The 20,271-nt window shown below is 41.5% G+C and overlaps 2 protein-coding genes across 3 annotated transcripts in view; both read right to left on the bottom strand.

Moving 5' to 3' along the window:
* yap1 (Yes1 associated transcriptional regulator) overlaps positions 1–9,278 on the bottom strand; it is a 29,804-nt gene extending 20,526 nt beyond the window's left edge. Inside the window, exons 1-3 of one of the 2 annotated variants that reach the window (XM_030399371.1) lie at positions 9,151–9,278; positions 8,637–8,693; positions 2,601–2,836 (exon numbers count right to left, since the gene is read on the bottom strand). In XM_030399371.1, coding sequence (XP_030255231.1) covers positions 2,601–2,725 — 125 coding nt within the window. In that variant the 5' untranslated portion in view covers positions 2,726–2,836; positions 8,637–8,693; positions 9,151–9,278. Of the gene's footprint in view, positions 1–2,600; positions 2,837–3,990; positions 4,788–8,636; positions 8,694–9,150 lie in introns of those variants that run through there. The other variant, XM_030399362.1, reaches the window with a different exon arrangement.
* cep126 (centrosomal protein 126) lies at positions 8,829–20,111 on the bottom strand. The gene is made up of 11 exons (XM_030399339.1): positions 19,737–20,111; positions 19,057–19,176; positions 17,266–17,411; positions 17,051–17,162; positions 16,676–16,847; positions 12,177–14,130; positions 10,757–10,875; positions 10,309–10,378; positions 9,724–9,933; positions 9,542–9,606; positions 8,829–9,451 (listed from the first exon to the last, which is right to left on the bottom strand). Exons 1-11 carry the CDS (start codon positions 19,772–19,774, stop codon positions 9,371–9,373), a joined length of 3,087 nt encoding a protein of 1,028 aa, XP_030255199.1. The 5' UTR covers positions 19,775–20,111; the 3' UTR covers positions 8,829–9,370.
* Between the last annotated feature and the right edge of the window lie 160 nt (positions 20,112–20,271).

Genomic DNA, 20,271 nt, shown 5'->3' with positions numbered 1-20,271 from the left:
GAACACAAACACTGTGTAGTACACTTAGTCTGGTCGCACAACGCGCCAGCGGAGACACAGTTCTGTGCGCCGCTGCTCGACTGTTTTTCCTTGTTAGCTGGAAAGCGAGATGATAACGTGGTAAACACACACAATCTTTATCTGCTCCGAATGTTTAGCCATTTGTTCTTGACATGCTAAAGTTTGATATGCAGGGATTTAAAGCAGGTTTCTACTTTTCTAAAGAGAACGAGGGTCATACAAACCTAAATTGTGAACATATTGTCTTATGCTATGTTTTATTGTGCCTTCAGCAAGGATTCAAGGACCAATGTATTCAGTTGAGTATACTTTAGTCTCTGCAGATTTATTGTAGATGGGTGTGTACAAAAGATTTGAGTGTGTCTTTGTCTCTTCGACCAAAACTGTAAAAAAAAAAACTATTTAAAATCACAGTTTAGAGTTTTGTGTATTAGTTTAAGTTGGCTTTGTATCAAGTATCACTGCTGCAATTGTAGATTTTATGTCTCATCAGTTGTAGACGGTATCTCTCTATCAGCAGATGTTGTTTTCCGTATAAAAAGCGGTGACAAAAATAATCTCAAACTACAAAAAAATTACACAATTATCATATAAACAAGGAAAAATGACACTTTAAATTTGTACATATTGATGTACACCCGCAAAACGGCAAAACACTTGATAAAAGCAACAAATGTTTGAGCCACAAGTAATAAAAGATTTCAGTTTAGTCGCCCAATTCAGTTTATAAAATTGCTTCATTGTCTAGAGGTGCATTAGCTTAGTCAGTTTCTGAACAACTGCAGCGATCCTGGGGGAGTCAGGGAACAGCTTTTACTCCCGCCCACCCCCACCAGTCCTTTTGTACAATTTTAGAAGAGCCTCCTCAAAACAGACCAGATGTTCTCCAGATGTGAGACCTTAAAACATCTGGTACTGAAAGCTCTTTTTTTTTTGATCCTAGTAAATTTGAGGCTATCGTGTTTGTTCAGACCCCGCGTCAGAGAGTAATATTTCCAAGAACTGACAACATGTTGCATTTAATAGGAGTAAGAATGGCAACTTGCAATGTCAAAAGCATCTCTGCTCCACAATCTGCTGAGCATTTCATCGCCGGAGCATTTCACAACGGGCAGATTATCTTAACATAAATTGCTGACGAAGACGTCACTTTTATGAATAATTCAAGCTGTGCACAGGACTGCAGAAAGTGGAAGGCATCACAAGACTAATAAGCACATAAGAAAGTGGCGGAGAATAAAAAAGGAAGGCCTCACACTCCAAAAAGTTACTGATGAAATCAATGACAGGCGTAAAGGGCTCTGAGTATACCTGCTCCCCGCTATTAAAAAGTTTACGTTGGTTCATTAATGTGGAGGAGATCTGCTGGTTAGCAGATGAGTTTTACAGAGCTGTCTGTCCTTTTTGCTGTCTGGGGCGGCTACAATGGTCTATTGTTCCTCCTGAAACCTGAGACCAAGAAAAGGAACACTACATACAGCAGCAGTCCCTCATAAGACCTCTCTTGTTTGCAGTGGCCACCAAATTTAATAACCTACAATTTAACTATTGCAATTGTCTCTTTTCGAGCACACTGGTCACCATTGTGCACTGTAAGATTGGCAAATTATTGTCAGCATAATGTACACCGAACAGAGCCGCACTATGAGAGTCCGAACCTCAAGACCACGGCTCTGCTAGCTTGGACTTTTTTCTTGGCCGTTACCGAGAAGCTAAATGTCCCCCCTCTCTCAAGAACTGCAAAATAAGTGTTCAGTCTGTGCTTTTAATATTCCACATTATGTACATTAAAGGATCAGTTACATATCTGTTGTTCTTAAAAGGAGAAGTTCACCCAAGAAATGTGAATTCGGTGATAATCTATTCAACCCCATGACGATGAAAAGTCGGACGAAGTTCTATAGTCCACACAATATTTCTTTCTCTCGCTTTTAGCTAGCTTCAGCATTTAAAAGGGTGCAAATAGCGCATTTTCAAATCAGCTTGGGATATCATGCTCCTACAGACCTAGATGTTTTACTTTTACTTAAATTATTCAGGAGAATGCTGCAATGCCGCTTCGCCGCAGAAAGCTTTCGTGAACTACAACACTTCACCTGACTTTCCATCACAGAGCGAAAGTACAAGTAGATGATGACTTAATTCTCATTTTAGGGTGAATTTATCATTCTAAAAAAAAGACTTGGATATAATTTGTAATTTATTTATTGTGTGTCAGTGACCAGTTTTTCTTTTTCGTCTCAAGTGAGTCTTGACCCATTTGAATACGTCCATTTCGCTGGCTGGACATATTTCATTGATTCTTCTCGAGTTGTTGCGTTCTGAAATATGATAAAGAGACTGGTCTTATTTGGTAAAATGAAAGGACACAGATTTTGAATTGAAATGTTTAACATACGTGTTTTTTTTTTTTTTAACCAACAGATACGTTATTTCTTGCTCCTGATATTGTCTGGCCAAGAGCTTATCAATCAATTTTAAAACTATTCTCATTTTCTGAAACTGGCACAAACTTTCCAAGGTTCCGAGGACTGTGTAATACAAGAATGAGTGTCGACACTTGCTGCCAGCATACTCACTTGAGGAAGTATCTCTGGCCAGAGGCGGTCTTGGCCATCTCCCACCCCGGGGGCAGAGGCACGTCATCAGGAATCTCATAAGAAGACTGACGGAGATGTTGAGGGTTGGGGCTCGTCGGGGGCATGCCAGACAGGGAGCCACCAGAGACGGCTCCCAGCTGCAGGGAGGCCGGGGACGAGTGTGCACGGACATGGTGGGGCGTGAGCGCGCCGCCGCTCCCGGCATCAGTGCTGGCCTGTGTTGGGAAGAGAGGCAATGTTAAATAACAAAAACAAAATAATCAAACTATTGTGAAGTAATGCTTTTTTGTTTATTATATTGTTATGATGTGGGTCGGAATTGTGTAAAATTGGGAGTTTGTTTAAATATTTCTCCTTAAAAGTCATCTTTTAATAAATGACTGTTTCATCTGTGAAGGAGATTATACAACTGTCACAACAAAACTAGTATTTCCAAGAGAACTGGCTGTATGGACACACGCCTTCAAGGATCAGTTTGCTGTGGACTTAAAGTCTACATACATTACTCTGGTCTAACACTTTAGTCACGTCTCAAACGCTCCACATGTTTGTTAGAAAGTTATTGTCATGCGCATATGTACACGAGTTTGGGTGTTGTGTCTGCGGATGAGGGAATCCAAGGCCTGTGTGGGACAGTGGGGTGGGGGGGGGGGGGGGGGGGGGGGGGGAGAGCACAGCCTCTGCTGCACAACAACGCATGCGCACTGACGACAAAACTCCACAGAGACCACAAGCAACAGTTGTGAGGGGGACGGCAGGGGAGGGGGAGGGGGCAAATAGGACGAATTCAACAATCGTAACATCTTTCTGTCATCATTACAGAAACACTCTTGTTTACGACACTCGCGTTTCATTATTTCCGCATGATTTGTAACTCGTCTAATAACTCGCAGCCCCGGACGCGACTAACCAAAACATCTACACGTAAGTGCGAGTTAACTCGTCCCGTGTGGGTTCGGCCGATCTGACAACTCACTCATCAGTGTAATAATATCACACATCCGTAATAAAACCAGCTGCTGAGGCCAAACAAGTGGCTCCGAGGATCTTCTGTTTACTCTCTTAACTTTTACGCACAGGCCCCACAGGCCTTTTTTTTTTTTTCCCCCAGCAGTGATTTTGTAAAGTTACTGGGAGATTTTAATCACATGTAGTCCTGGTGTGATAAAATGTGTGAGAGCGGAGAGAAAATACATTAATACACCTCTCAAGGCAACAGTAGTAATATCCTTAAAGGACATTAACGACTACTAAGCAGGATAAAGTGACTGTACCAGTCACACACTGCAGGCCTGAGCCCCCCACAGGATGGGCCCTGCTTTAATCGTGATTTCTGGGAAGGGGCAGCGGAGAGACAGGGCGGGCTTACTTGTCTGGAATGGGACTTTGGTTCAGGAGGTTTGAAGAAGGAGTCTGGCAGCTTCCTCATCCTCATGGGTACGGAAGGGGGGACGATAGTGTTTTTCGGGTTCATCACGGCGTTGAAAAGCGCCTCCAGGTCGGTCTCTGAGTCGCCCCGTACATGGACGATCTGGTGTCCGGCAGGAGGGTTATGCTGGCTCGGATCCATTGTCCCCCAAAAGTCTGCGAACTTTTATGTGTCCGAAAAAAGGTCGCGTTCAGGAAAAAAAAAAAAAAACACTCACAAAAAAAAGTTTAGAGCCAATCCCAAACTTTTTTTTTTGTTCCCTCTTTCTTCTTCTTCACGCAGCAGGAAAGCAGGAAATCTCGACGACAGTCAGTAAAAGTTGTCCCGAGTCATTCTACAGTTGAGCAGCCGAGGACTGAGTTTTCTTTCCAAAGTGTGTTAGCTGTCGATACCTGCGGAGAAACACAGCGTTTCCCTGTTGTTTCTTGCTGGCATACTTGTGAATATAACAACGCGCATATCTACACCACACTGGAATCTATGTTGTCGTCCGGCCCGAACTTTTCCCAAAAAAAAAAAAAAAAAAAAAAAAGGGGGAGACGCGGCCACGAAACACGAAAAAATAAACACAACAAACGCAAAAAGAATCCAAGTGTTCCTGCGCGCCGGCCGAGCTGGAGCTGTTAGTGGAAGTTCTTACAAGAAAGATTCATAGTCCGTACAACAAATCTCCGCAGCTCACTTAGTAGAAAAAAAAACTTTTGCTCCAGTCGGGTCTAAACTTTGGGCAGGACATCAAACTTTATGACTCATGGGACGTCTGCTCCAGGAGGCGGGGCTTCGCTTTAATTGGGACAAGAGTGTTTAAAGGTACAGTCAGTGTAGCCCAGGGGCCCGAGGACGACCGGGGCCCTCCACACATATTATATATATAGCCTATGTATATTTTTTTAAAAGTTTACATAAAAAATCTCGAACTTCGATTGAATAAATTCGATGCAAAATGACCCAAGTTGAATTAACAAAAAAAAAACAGATTGTTGAATTTAAAATCCCCTCACTTCTAAAAGATCAGCCTCCAGCTGGTGACTCTGTTATTGTTTATTTAATAATCGATTGGGATAACCGAACGATCATTCTTACACATTAATTAGATCATCTGGGCGACAATTGCTGAATTACAGTGTTCATTATTTTGTTGGCAACCACTTGAATACTACAAGGACCCCTGCTGATGCCTGATTATCCAGCTGGAGCCCAACTTTGGGAAAACACTGAACTGTGGCTCATTTGCAACCCAAAATGTGGAAGTGCCAGAGTGTTAAGTAAACAGAGGAAATACAGTAGAGATGCAAGTTTCATAAGTTGGTCAGCTATATAAAAAAAAAAAAAAAAATGCATATGGCAATAAATTAAAATGAATTATGCAAAAACGAATACACTCTGTAATTACTTTTAAAAGTGTTTTTAGGGAATGCTTTTGAAATCGTACACAATTGACTGCAGTTGTACGCTACTTTAAATGTGTTTATTTATGCGGAACACATGTCTTTAGGCTGGATGATGATGCAGCATACTAAACAATGATTTAAAACCACACTCCCTCACCAGTGTGTTGCCTCAAAATGGTACTACGCTTCTTTTTTTTTTCTCGCACTTTTTTTTTACAGTGCTCATGAAAAGTAGATCCATGCAGTTCCCACAATTGTTATGCTAATGAGGCCCCTCTTCCATTGAGAAATCATTTTGTCAAGATCCACTCTCTTTGGATACAGAGGCTCTGTTTCAACTCTTTTTCCCATACATCTACTGAATGAATGATTATGAAGCCCCATTAAATACCCGCAGACACTGTAAAGCCCCGACGTGCAGATTAAAGCGCTTCCCCCTGCCACTCTCACACACACACATGCTCATGTTTCTAAACAGATGCACGTCACCAAGTCTAGTATTTTCTTTTTTTTTACTCAATTTTCTTTCTCTTCATCTAATTTCGAAACTTTGTAATTAAGCAAAATAAAGATACCCAGCAGGTCCAATGTAATAACTTCCTGTTAGCCTTAATCATGGTCCTATAACTGTCTTCTGGGAATATATATCTCGTATTATAAAAAAAAAAAATGTAAATCAAGGGGCATTTAATGATTATAGTTCACACCACAGTTATCTGAGAACATTTGAATGTCTGTGCAGCACTTAATGACTGTGCTGCAAGCCCACACATTCTGATTTATGAATGGCACATTCTGTGCACACATGCTGCCAGTCAAGAGATGTCCATTGTCTGGGTGAAAGTGGTCATTTTCACATCATTGTAACGCACTCAGACACATTAAAGAGATGGACTGCAGTGTCCCGGCGGCCCTGAGGGGACCACCCACTTGGCAGAGTTTGGCCACTTTTTTTTAGTCAACATCTCTTCTTCCTGCTGAAGAGACTCGAGTCTCGCCGGGGTTCGGTTCGATGGTGCGGGATACCAGCAGAGACGATTTCCTGGGCTCCATTTCACAGAATCAATCCGAGGTCACGGAAGACAGAGCGGCTATATCCAGTCCTCCCTGTTTGAAACGCTTCGCTCGGGTGTTATTATCGGATATAGTGACGCACGGTGTTGCTACAGACAGCTGGGCAGATGGGAGCTGGAGTGCCCCCTGCAGTCTGTGATGGGTACAGACGGTCTGTGGGTACACAGCATAGTAAACAGACAGGCAAACTTGGTATCCCTTACACACACACACACACACACACACACACACACACACACACACACCAGAATTGACTTGTGTAAAAGTCTGAAAGTATCCCATATTAAATGTAATGAAATATTTACATCCCATTGTCAATAAAAAAAAGCATTAATTTAAAAATGCATTACGTTGTCTCTGATGCTGTATGTAATCTGCAAAGTAACTCGTAACCAAATTCATCAAATAGTCGCGTACCAGAAAATGGAAATATTCAGGATCCTCAAAATTGCACATAAGTAGCACTTGAGTAAATGTACTTAGTGACATTCCATCACTGGAAAAAAGCTACTGTATGTTAGTTTTGAGGTTTTTTTTTATCAGTTTTATGAACACGTTTTATAAATAAATTTGATATCCAGTCATCCATTGTATATGTTTTTTCTTTGTATTATCTATATTTTTGCAAGTCTGTAATGTGTCATTTGTTTTAAGAGAGTAAAGCTGAAAAAAAAGGTAAGATTATAAGATTATTCCAAATATTGTCTTCATGTGCAATATTGTTGAACACAGCTGCAACCTTCCGTCCACAACGTTGCATCTTTTTTTCCAAGCATCCGACTAGTTTTTGCAGTGTTGCAGAGACCGAGCCAGCAGACGAGACGCTCGCTCACGGCATGTTAAATGGACTGTAACAAAACATGGCAAAATACTAGTGAGATTGAGCTTCACAACGGACCAAGGCACAAGCTTGGACTTGCAGCCGTGGAAAACGTCTTCCCTTACTCTCGGCACTCTTGCCCTTTCTTGTTGAGTTTCTGGGTGTTGTGCTGGTTAAGGCTTAAATGTCATTAAGCTCACCATTGTATTGTATAATGACTCTGAACATTAACAGTACTAGGCCAAAGGGAACAGATTTCAGAAACTAAACAACCTGCAGCAGAGTGTTCGGAGCCAAAGATTGGACAACGCTGTGCAGACTGCACAGATGAACTCTACTGCGTATGATTTTACTATTTTGTACATTTGAACATGTGCATTCAGAATCTTCTCACTAATACAAGTGAAGGAAATGTGATTAATGGACAGGATGTTTTTTTTGTTTTTTTTTACTTTAATATTGTTCTGAAATGCAATGAGTGAAAAGAAAGGAGGCGTTGGGGCCCGGTTATTTGGTGGATTGTTTGCCTTTACTCTCCTTTTTTGATTTATTTAGGAACGCTTCAATTAACATTGACCTATCTTGATAAAGTGCCAGTGTTTTTCCTCTCTAATGACTTTATGCCCATTGGCTTCAAGGTGTCCCTCCTCAAATAACCACATTCGACATCTTTTGTCCTTTTTACTAGAGAATCTCTTCGCACAGAACTCGTCAAAGGGCTTCTGCTGCTTCGGGCATCATCATACACTAAACGCTGAGCATATTTCTCTTTTTTTGAGCATCTCTCTTTGTTCTCAGTTGTGGTGTAAGATAACAAGGAGAAGGTGCATGACTCTACATGGCACTGAGGCAACCACAGTCACTTCATTGTTTACAGCTCCGTCCTGACACACTCAAGAATGTATACATGGATAGAACCAGAAACATGCAGAAAGAAAAAAAAAGAAGTTTCATCACTGATGGGAGCCTGACTCTTCAAATGAGTTTGAGCTTCCTCCACCTCTCGGAGCAAGTCCCGACAGGCTGGCTGAGGGGCAAAACCAGACATGCTGGTGAAGGAGGAGCAACTGAACTCACATCAATAATCCCTGCAGCTTTTTCACTGAAGCACAGAGAAACATTTCATTAATAAGCTTTTTTATCTATCATTTAGACACCTGACATCAAATAAATATAGGCTTTATTGACAGGTGTTATTCTAACTTAGGTGCATTTTACTGAAATCTGACCTTAAGCACGAGTAAAGTTTAGGGTAGAAGCGGTTGCAACAGATGGCTGGAAACCCTCTGGCAGAGGCTCACCTTGTTGAGCCAGTAGGTTGAGTCGACTGCACAAGACTTAATCGTCCTTTCTGCAGCCTTCAAAGAAAGACAAACACACCTTCAACGTTGCGACACTTCTCACAATAAACCATTTCCGGCCCTTAGTCCGTTTATTGACTGTTCTACGCATCACTGAGGTAATAGTAACACTGCCAAACACACTGCACCCACTCCATTTATCAGTACGTTGACAACAAGCTTTATTCAGTTCCAGCCATATGGTGTCAAAGCAGTAAGACAGTACGAGCACGACAGCTTCGAAAACAAGCCAATACAAATCTACAGTGCATACCTTGCAGTCAGCTCTGGCCGTGTGTCAATTATAAGAAGGACCTTATTTCATTTGTACAACAAAAACAAAGCAGTGTAATTTTCATAGGCACTTAAAATATGACTGCTTAACAGTAAGCGGGTCAACAAAAGCAACAGGCGTTTTCTGAGACAACATACTGTCCGAGCAGAGAGCGAAAATAAAACAATTATTTCTACTCACCAACGTCAGAATTCTTTTCTAATTTTGCTGATATGTCTAACGGCCTCTACAGTCCACTGCTGCTGATCTCGTAGATCTTGAAGTTACTTATGTGGGCAAATCTAGTTTTAAAGGAGGCTCGACCCATTTTCCAGGGTAATAAAGTGCTCTGTAATATAGTACAGATAGGGATAATGCACTGATGGGAGAGAAGACCACTGTGGACCACACATGCTTTGAGTCAGAATTTCTTCTGTCGAGAGCGGTTGTTAGCTGAGGATGCACGGTGCTTGTGATGGTTTCCGACTTTGGCTTCCCTTGTCTGAAAAATAAAGGAGAAGGAAGTATCTAATAAAACATGTGGAACAGTAAGCGACCGATCTTGTTTTCTCTCTAAGAAATTCATACTCACAGAGGGTCCATCAATAAGTACGAGGCCCCGCGTGCCAGTATTGGCCCCCACATGTTCCTTTATACCTACAAACAGTGACAGGTAGGAGAGATTATACTGCACTGAAATGACAGCGTATTAATACTTTTCTGTGATATGCAGGATCTAGTTGAATGTTTCTGCAGTGTTTACAAAGTCCTCACAGAACAGCTGGTGGTTGAGTCGGTCCAGAGAGAGGAGGATTTTCTGCTCTTCCAATGAAATGGTGGTGAGTCCCTGCTGTTGGCTCCGCTGCTGCACCGTTCCAGGCCTCTGTGTTTGGGCCGTTCCCATGGCAGCCACAATACCCCTTTCTTCCAGACGGCCTTCAGCATGTTCTTCAGCCAGGTGTAACTGGGCCGCACTCTCCAAACCTGAGAGCAGAGGCGAATTTCACATCAAAGGCATGCATTCTCACCTGTTTCTACTTTACCTTTGTTGTTTTTTTTATGGATTTTATGAGTAAAATACAGCTGTGCTGCTGTCTTTCTAAAATTCTGATGTCCGTTGTACTGCAAAAATGATTCAGAATCGTCCTGGCTTGGAATAATTACTCCCACATTACTTCTTTGAGCTGTTTGATACTTCAGGTTCTTTTTGGTTACATATCAAACACTACACGCTCTGGGGAGAAATCTCATGAAATGCAGAACTTGACAGAAGACAGATATTTTTGTTATTCTGCTGTTTATAGAAATTGAAAGTTATTTTCCACTCTCCATTGAACACAGACACACTGAACACAATACCTGCATCTGGAAAGGCCACGTCGTAAGTGCCGGAAAACTGGCTGACTGGCTCTGTGGTCTGTTTTGTAGGCTACACATAACAAAATAAACACACGTTAAGACAGTTAAGTCTTGGATTAACCTCAAATGATATTTATGCAACCTGTACTACTCAAGAGAATCACAGGCGATAGGCATAGTAAGCATAGTAACTGGTAGAGCAAGTTGTAAACAAAAACATCACGCAACAACGTTTATTTTTTTTCGTGAAACCCTGACAGCTCAGGTCCTTCCAGTAAGTCTTGTCTTGACAGGCATAAATCGTGTTGTCTAGTCAGTTTTACCAACGCTAAGGACAGCATGAAAGGGACTACAAAACTGATTCAACAAGTTCAAACACACACCCATTTACTGATCTTTAGTAATTATTCTCACTCTTCCTCCCCACAGGGCAACTGCATGCATGTACCTGAGAGGTCTGAGGAAGCCTTCTGTTCCCTGAGCCAGGAGGCTGTCTGCTCTGCTCCACGCACGACTTCCTCACAACCCGCCCACTCTCCAGGGCCTGTCTTCTCAGCTTGGCTTTAGCTGAAAGAAGATGCATTTACTTACATTGTTCAATTAACATAAAACATAGTGACATTAACATAAATGATAATGTCAACTGGGATGTGGTGAGCCCAGGCCCCTGTGGTCCTCTAAGGAGGATATGATAAAATGGTCTCCATCTTAAGCCTGCAATACAGACGACTGAAAATCACAGCAGATAATGTTCAGATTGCGAATAAGAACTGCGTGTGTGCAGCATTTTTCCAAAGTGTTAGAGAATAAATGGAGCAGAAAAAAAAAACACATTTAAAGACAGCTGTGAGAACGAGAGAGCAGACTTGAATGCCGAGAAAACAACGTAATCAGTTTGTGACCTGAAATGCAATATGAAGGGAAAGACACCACTTTATAACACTGTGCTCTAATTGCTAGTGTAGTCCCCCTTTTGTTAGGGCTTTTCACTTCTTGCAGAAGGTGACATTGCAAGCAAAATGTAACATTTTGTCTACATTGTGCAGCTCAAGGCGGATCTGTTCAGCTTTGCTATTTCAAACCGTAGTGTGCGAATGTATGTAAAAGCTCTAATAAAGTAATTACATCAAAGATACATTCTTCGTAGTGTTCTTTGTTGCAGTGGAAAATGTGGTTTAGATCCAAGGTGTGATCTCACCAGTAAAAGGGGTAAGAAAGAGTAAATGCACTCCTGTGACTGCTTTGAACCGCCGACGGCAGCATGGGAAAGACGAGGCCAAGGCAGACAACAAACAACAGCGTGAGGCAGAACGTTTTTAGGGTCAACTAGGCCCTCTTTTCCAGGTATTACTGGATTCTCAGGAAATCAAGACTTCACCGACTATTCAATGTCAAAACATAAGATGATGTAAACAGAGCAGTCAGTTATTATATGAATCACTTTCAATAAGTGAGTAATACACAAACAGTGGTAAACACTAAGCACCAGAGGCGTATTGGCGTATTGATGCAAATTATGAAAAATTGCCTTCCGGTGAAAAAAGGATCGCTTGGGAATCTTACAAGTTGGCAGTGGATTGCAAATTGGCAGTCACACAAGCATCATGCAGCTCATTCACTGCATTTTCCCTTCAATGCGATTACATGTGAGGACAGCTACAGATAAAAGGCCAGATTCAAAGGCTCACTGGGATTGCAAAAAGGATAAAGCATTAAAGGGATCAGAACAGGGCACTGTAGCTGGTACTCAGATTGTTAACTTGAAATTTATAGTTTGATAGCTAATGCTTCGACACAAATAAGCTCTGCGCACACACACAAAGCAAGCCACAGCTGTGTGAGAGGCAGTCGGCCGAAATATACATTACCATCCTTGGTGGCTAAAGCAGTGCGGACACCGCTCCAGAGCTGTGTGATTTCCTCATCCGTGGGAGTGCAATGCAAACGGAGGCCTTTTTCATTGTACATCGTCCCTCTTCTTCTACTGCCGCCCTGAGTTTCCTGATGACTTGAGCTGGGCGTGCCCTTTGTGTTGCCCTCCGAGACGGGGCAGGTATGCGAGGGTGGAAGCGGTGTGTACATAACAGTACTATCTGTTCTCATTACATGATGTGTGTAAGGTGAGAAAAAGCGTTCGGAGTTGTCCTTGTGCAGGGCCTGCTCTACAGCCACAGCTTGTTTACAGTTGACGCTCGCATGATCCACGCCATATGGAGTCTTAGTGATGTACGGCGTCTTGTCTTCCACATATTCCATCCTAGGAGGTGGGCGGGGCACCATGATCTTCCCTTGGGTTTTGGCAATCTGACTCACCTCGGTGGCAGATTGAGGTCGTATGACAGTGCCCTTTCTAGTCCGTGAGGAAACAGGACCCGCTGCAGCTCTGGCAGAGCGCTCTCTCCGAGGGACCTTGGGGCCACCGGTCGCGATGCTGCTCCACGGCACCTTGACCTCGTCTGTTTGTTCCTGGGCCAGGCTGACTTGAACCACAACATCTGCCCACGCTTGCTTTGTAAAGTGATAACCAGTGGAGGCTGGAGAGGTCACGCTGGGTCCAGACTTGGAAGCCCCTGAGACTGTAGTGATACTTAGCTGGTGGTCGTCGGAGTTGTTACTTGACTGATTAAGATTGGACTTGCTTTTCATCTTTTTCATTATGCCCTGTTTTTTGTCCTCTTGTACCTCATCAAACCAACGCAGCTTCTTTTTGACCGAGTCTTTGCCCTCCGCATCCTTAGTTTTTGCCCTGGTCAGTTCAACACTATCTCTGATCGCTAAAGCTACTTGTTTTGCAAAAATCAGATGTCCTGAGCCATACACACATGTGGTATCTCCTGACATGTATTTGGATTGCTTTTTAAGGATTCCTTTAATGAATCTGACCTCACATTCTGAATGAGATGTCCCCACTGAAACAGGCAATTTTTGTACTTCCTCCTCAGAACGTTTAAGGCACTTACGACTGTCTGACTGAATGTTAGACAAGCATGTGTGCTGCAGCAATGCTGTGTCAGTTTTGGGCTCTGAGTTTAAAACCTTATTGAGGTTGTTTATGGAAACACTAGGGTCTTTCTGGGATGACAGATAGTGGATTTCTTTTCCTGTTTGCTGAAGAGGTCCTTCTTTTGAGTCATTATCTGTTGCACTATCGTGCAAGAAAATATTTGGCTTTGGGGGAGCCCTTAACAAAATGTCTTTGCTATTGCCATTTTTGGCAGGCAAAAGGATCTCTGTAGCTGATGGATGTTTTAATTGTCTGTCATCACTGACCCTCTGCTGCCTGAGATCCAACAGAGTCTCTTGTTTAGGACACGAAGACTGAAGAGCTGTGTTGCTGGACGCAGCTCCACTTGTAACGATGATGTTGTCGTTGGGGCTGTGTTGTGAGGAGTTCACCTCAAAGTGCTCTGGGTCCGTACTTAGAATTTCACAAAGAGTGAATAAGTTGCAGTTGTGCAGAGCAGGCTGGAACTCAGTTTTAGGCGTTTGCTCAACAGACGTAAACCCCCAAGAAGCTTTAGTAGAGTGCATCTTACTGTTCTGCCCTTCAGAGTCCTCTTGTGTTTTCGTCTTGGCTTCGTGCAGTTTTCTTGACTGGGGTAAATTATCACCGAGGAGCATCATCGTTGAGAAAGAAGTTATGTCTGATGTTGGACACAAATCATTTTGCTTTCTCAGGTCTGGATGGGGCTTCTCTGAATCAAGGAGGAATGATGAAAAGGAATACTGGTGATGTTTTGTACTGTGGTAGGGGTCCTCATTCTCCAAACTGTCCTTACTGGAAAGGCTTTCAGAATTACAGCAGTCAGACAGCTGGCTGTCCTGAAAAATGGGAGAACAAAAGGAATGAGTAAAAACTAATAATGTGATAATAATACATAGATTTCCATAGCTATCTATGGCTGGTTACACAGATCTAAAATAAAAAAAAAAGTGCGGAGAGTGAGAGAGAGGAGAATGTGAGGGCTATAGTGTTGATGGACCAGTGATCTCTCTTAAAGTCAACTTTCAATGGTAAGATTACATTTTACATCTCAAATGTTTTAATCACTCGATAACACTTGATTATCACAAAGTAAAAGAGTTCTGCCTGTTAATTTATCATACATCATTTCTCAAAGGTGGTAAGGACGTTACTAGGGGTGTGCCAAAATATCGATTCTACGATATATCGCGATATTTCGTCTTGAGGTACGTTATCGATACACTGGTGCCAAATATCGATATTTAAAAATGTAAAAAAAAAATAAAAAAAAATTTTTTTTTTTTACTTTTTTTTTTTTTTTTTGGCCCACCACCACAACCCCTCTTCGGAGGACAGCTTTATCTTTATTCAAACATAGGTGTACAAACAAATAAAATTAAAAAAATGGTTTAAGTAGCTCTGAAACCCACACATAGATATTAATGATAGTTGTAGTCAGTGTGTGTGTTAAGAACAGTCACTGTGCAATATACTCTTTGTTTACTTGGCTGTCATTCATGTGAAATTGATTGACAATGTTTTGTAATTCCTGTGAAATGGATTCAGTGCAGTCAATAAATTATGAATTTCTTCAGTGACACAGATATGAAATTTTTTGCAATATATCGATTATCGCAGAATCGCTGTATCGTGATATTATCGTTATCGTGGGCAAAATATCGTGATAGTATCGTATCGCGAGGTACCTGGTGATACCCAGCCCTAGACGTTACACTATATCTGTCTATCCCACATTAACTATAGCCCATCAATTTGTTTGTGTTTTGCACATTTGCTGGCCTGTTGTTCAGGCGGAAAGAAATTGCTGTTATAAAAGGGCCAACCTAGGTAGACAGACCTGTAAAACCACACCGTCAATAGCAGGGTTCAGACTCTGGTCTGCTTGGTGGCCATGAGACTTTCTTGGGTCATTTTAAACCAGGTGTCTGACTTAAAGGTGCAATTTATACAAGAGTTTGTTAACAAAGCTGAGATAGCATGGCAGAGATGAGAGGACAGCTTCACTGCAAAATAAAGTGACACCCTGCAAGTTGACAGTGAATCTGTGAAGAAAGAGTGGTGTGCATATCCTCTTCCTAGCTGCTGGTATGGTACCGGATCAGTATGTGTGTGATATGTATAGGCCAGGTATGACAGGGACATGAAAGCAATACACCAAATACGGAAAATTGATATTTCATCTTTCTCTTATTCAAGCATACTAATTCAAATCCCACATTAAAAGCATCTACCCGTCGTTCTCTCTGCCATGAGGCAAACATTATTCACAATAGCAAAGATTTTCTGTTACAAAATAGAATTAAAAATAACATTTGTGAAACAGTACTCATACACACATTTCACTAGAGGGTGCTAAAGTTTGTGGCAGCCAGGACGGGCGTTCCTGGTGCCGGAAACAGCTTATGTCACACCACTGCCCTCTAGGGGTTTATTTGAGGGAGGATGAGATGGACACACAGGCATTTGAACTGCCTGATATCCTGATGACAATGTGACATAGTGTAAGCTAGTTATGCAAATATGTTCAGTGATTAAGTCATTCTACCAACATGCTTTTCCTCACACACCACATAAGAGGCATTCATATCGGAACCTCAGTTTTAATCTTAACCCTCCTGCTGTCATCGGGTCAAAAATGACAGCAGAGAAAACGCCTTAAACTTGAAATTTTATGACTTGGTTGGTTGGTTACAGACAACAAAAAACAGACACACACATACAGACAGACCAACACACCGACACACACACACACACACACACACACACACACTGCTGATTGATCTCAGACAGAATGAATATTTTCTTGTGCAGGTTTACCGTCAGTTGAAAAGATCAATCAGAGACTAGCTGTTGAACAAAGTGCAGCATTTAGCAGTTAAAGAGCCAGATATTTGCCTCAAACAAGAGTCAAAATGAATGATAGTGTGCTCCATAACTGCAAGATGTGCAAAAGGTGATGATGCGTCTGCTGCCCCCAAGTGGTCCATAAAGTTAGTTAGTGCAGGTTGTGTGAGCCAACCACACCAACACAAACAGCACCAGGTAACACACTGAAACCTTTTCAAATAACTTTTCAAAATAGGCAGTTTAATATAAATTATGAATTTTGTTTAAAAACAGATCAATTTCTGATTTGTTGATTAGAGTGAAAGTGAAACTTCTGACAGTGTCTACATGCTACTCACAGACATATGGCTGGCTCAATAAGTTGCCTAAAATTGAATGCCAGAAAGTCAAGACTCAGCATGAGATATGAATCACCACTGTACAATAAAGAGGAGAGATCAAGTCACATAATACCAATACAGAATACAGAGAATCTTTGCAGGATTGTGCAATACATTTTCTTTCCTGGACATTAAAGTGCAATAACCCACGTACCTGTGGACTGTGATCCTGTTGCTTTTCTTGTGCCTTTTCAGTGTGTTGACTGTTCCTGAAGCAAGTCATGCTCTGCTCCTGAAGCAGTTTAGTGTAGGCCTCCACAGCGGAGAGTGCTTGGCGGTGGGAGGATTTACAAACTGTGGGAGGCTTAGGAGAGGGAGTGCAGCTTCTATAAAAGAAATGTAAATAAAATGTATGACTTATCCAGCCATTCAAAAGACTAAAGGCTATGAGAAATGCATACATTTCTAAAAAACATAAATATCACCAACATTTGAGTAACAATATGAGGGTTTTGTTTCTGTCAGAAGTGACTGGGCTATTATTAGCATGAAGGACACTTGAGATATAATCATTAACCAAACATTTTACCTGTTAACGCTGGAGTTGCTGGACAGGAACGAGGACTGCCCGCTGTGTGAACTGAGCTGGCTTTGAATTTGACTGAGCGCATCTTCGATATTTGGGGCATTTCTTCTAGAAGCTGAAACAACATACAGGACAACATTCAAACAAAGTTAAGTGCGTCAAGATTGTAGTGATTTATTTCATGCGCTTAGGAGCACCATGTAAGATACATCTCTGACATTGTCTGTATCTCTGAGAAGGAGGTAGATGCGCTCTTTGGAAGCGCTCAGTTGCATCCTGTACGCGCTGCCTGCGTTGCTGCAGGATATTCTGTCGCAGCCGCTGCTCCTGCACATCCCGCTGCTTCTGTCTTTCCTCCAGAGCCCTGGAGAAGAGCAGAGCATGAACCCGAGGGACATTTTAAACTGATTAAATGCAGACTGACCACGTTTTGGATAAAGAAACCTGAGTCCATTCCACAAGATATGATTTCAGCATAGCCATTAATAAATAAAAAGCTACCAGAGCGCTTCACAGAGGAAGCCAAAGATAACAGCGGCCGGGTCAATCAAGGTCGGCTTGAATGTTTTATTAATAGGTTAAAATGGAAATGTAATCAATGTCAACACGAGCAGAGTACATTTTTAAACAGTGTTGAGAACTAGAACAAAAACTAGAATACGCATTTAGTTAACACACACTGTACTACTTAAAATAAACACAATCTTTATCATCTCGCATTTATTACCTAATATATTTATTCATATCGCATCTTTTGGAGCTGTAAAGTTTGGAACTCCAACCTTTTGGCATGGAATTACATTTGAGACTTTAAGACAAGCACGATCATACAACATGAGGAAGTGTCAAATTAAGCCCAATTATTTTCATAATCAATTAATCTACCAAATATGTTCACGTTCAATGGATCTGTTGTTCAGTCTATGAAAAAAGTGTCTTCTTTTGTCAGACCATCAGTCCAAAACCCAAAGACTCTTTATTTTGCTAACATAAATGACAAAAAGAGCAGAAAAGCCTAAAATGTTTGCTTTAAAAGTGACTGGAGCAAACATTGATGATCCAAAAAGCATTGATTTTCTTTTGATCAACTAATGGATTATTCAACTAAAATTTGCAGCACTAGTCCTTATAACAAGAAGTTACCTAAACTAACACCTAATCATTCTGTCTTTTTTACGCTGGCATGAAAGGAAAATCTTGCATTCCTGCTTATCTGATACTAATAAGAAATATATCTGAAAAAGTACAACAGCAATAATTTACTCAGACAGCTTTCTAGTTACCAGCATCACATGTATACAATTATCTACTGCATTCAATATTGAATAAATGTTTGTGACATTTATTTCAAAGGTCAAGCTAAAACAAGTTATATTTCATATATTGTTACAGGGATATCTAGTCCACCGCCTTTAATTTATGCCTCTATTAAAAGCACAAATAAAAGCTGCTAGAATGTTAACCCACATTATGCGAATAATGATCAGCTGCCTCTGTAAAACCAAAATCAGTCTCTGATACTACATAATAAATGTAACCTCCACCTACAGTTATCCCTGCATAGATTTACTCTTTTAAACTAGTTTAAAAATAGCAACACACACTTATAGCCTCTGCTGATAACTATGCAAAGATACATATAGAAGGATTTCAAGATCTGTTGCCTATTTGGATCTCTGAAATTTCCAGCTTTATTAGTCAGAAAGGTGAAGCCTCGGTCACGGCTCTGACCCACAGTTACCCTAAGGGGCAACAGATCTATTTCAAGGACTCTAAAATCCTTTCAGCACCATCCACGCCTCAAAGGTGCTAAGCCGAGGACAGAACCATAAGCCGTCTGTCCGGGAGGTGCACACTGTACACCAGTAAGCTTCCAGGAAAAAAATGGAAGATGCTGCTTTGAGTTTACAAAGAACTGGCAGAGTGCACACACATTGAACTGAGGGGACACATCCAATCAGTGCTAAAATCAAAACAATAACGCATAATTATTAGACGGTAAAACTTACTTCCTGCGTCGGTTGGTTTCCACGGAAAACCTGCGAGCTCGGGCTTTGCATAACTTCTGTTCTTCGACCAAAAGTTGTCTCTCATTTTCGAGGCCTCCATCAGCTCCCAACCTTGAATTTCTGCAAATGAGCAACTAAGGAAAGCAGCTTTATGGGAATTGACGAAATTCCTTGATAGGGATTATTGTGACATATTGTAGGGATAATAAGTGGCACTTTCACAAAATATGAACACAATAAAAGTATGAATAAATACACAATCTGGCAAATTATACATGATACCGTGATATCTGCTATCAACAAGTCTTTAGTAGATTTAGCAGGAGTGGAAGACCGGATCAATATTTTATTATTTTTAAAACCCTTGTTTACAAAATGACAATAAATCTACCTTGTACCTTATAATGTAGATATGCATAGCCAAATGCATAAAATAAAATAAATAAAGTCAATGTATGTATGTAGAGAAAGATGATCTATTCTCATGATACAATATCAATATAAAGCCCAGCCATACTTTGACTTGAGTAAATAATTTGATTAAAGTTGTTTTTTAATGGGGTACAAGTCCTGGCAATAGTGACACACTGTCAATATTGACATGAAGAGCTTCTCTACATTTTCTAAAGCATTTATATAATAAACCTACAGAAATAGACAACTAAACGTTGACAGGATACGAATGATAGAAAAAGGTGTCTTGAGGAACTTGCATCATCCGAGGCAGCTGCTTCTCGCTGACACCGGGCAGACATACAGGTTAGCAGAGCTGCTAACGTTAGCTGCTAACTTGGCTCGTCAGGTCCTGTTTAGCTAACGCTCAAAACTCTGTCAACCATTTTCAGGACGAAGCAGAAGTTGCAAAGGGAATACTCGAATCCACATCGCGGCAACTTCTCCTCGAGAATGACGGGCCCCTCGGTCGTTTTGTGAAAGTGAGGAATAATCGAGCTAAGTTGTCACTTTCCTCGCTCTTTCACCTGAGTCTGTCTGTGTGTACGGTCCCTCCGTGTTAGCAACCGAGGACGCAGTTCCTTGACAACGGGGACTTGTGGTGGCAGTACCCGACATGTCCAGCAGAGGGCGCAGGGCTCAACACATGCAAGCGGCCTTCAGGTACACCTGGAAGTGTCGTAATAATGAGCAACAACAGAGTGCGGATGGAAACAAAGAGCTAAAAACAACAACACAATCAAGCAGAGATTGATGGGTTGA

The sequence above is a fragment of the Sparus aurata genome, chromosome 2, assembly GCF_900880675.1.
Source record: "Sparus aurata chromosome 2, fSpaAur1.1, whole genome shotgun sequence".
NCBI classification, from domain to species: domain Eukaryota; kingdom Metazoa; phylum Chordata; class Actinopteri; order Spariformes; family Sparidae; genus Sparus; species Sparus aurata.
This window is presented reverse-complemented; position numbering and strand designations above follow the sequence as displayed.

Coding starts and splice junctions, on each gene's coding strand:
- cep126 (XM_030399339.1), bottom strand. CDS start 19,774: ATGATGCAAGTTCCTCAAGACACCTTTTTCTATCATTC. Junction 17,163..17,265: donor TTCTCAGAGATACAGACAAT/GTCAGAGATGTA, acceptor ATGTTGTTTCAG/CTTCTAGAAGAAATGCCCCA. Junction 14,131..16,675: donor AACAGGATCACAGTCCACAG/GTACGTGGGTTA, acceptor CCCATTTTTCAG/GACAGCCAGCTGTCTGACTG.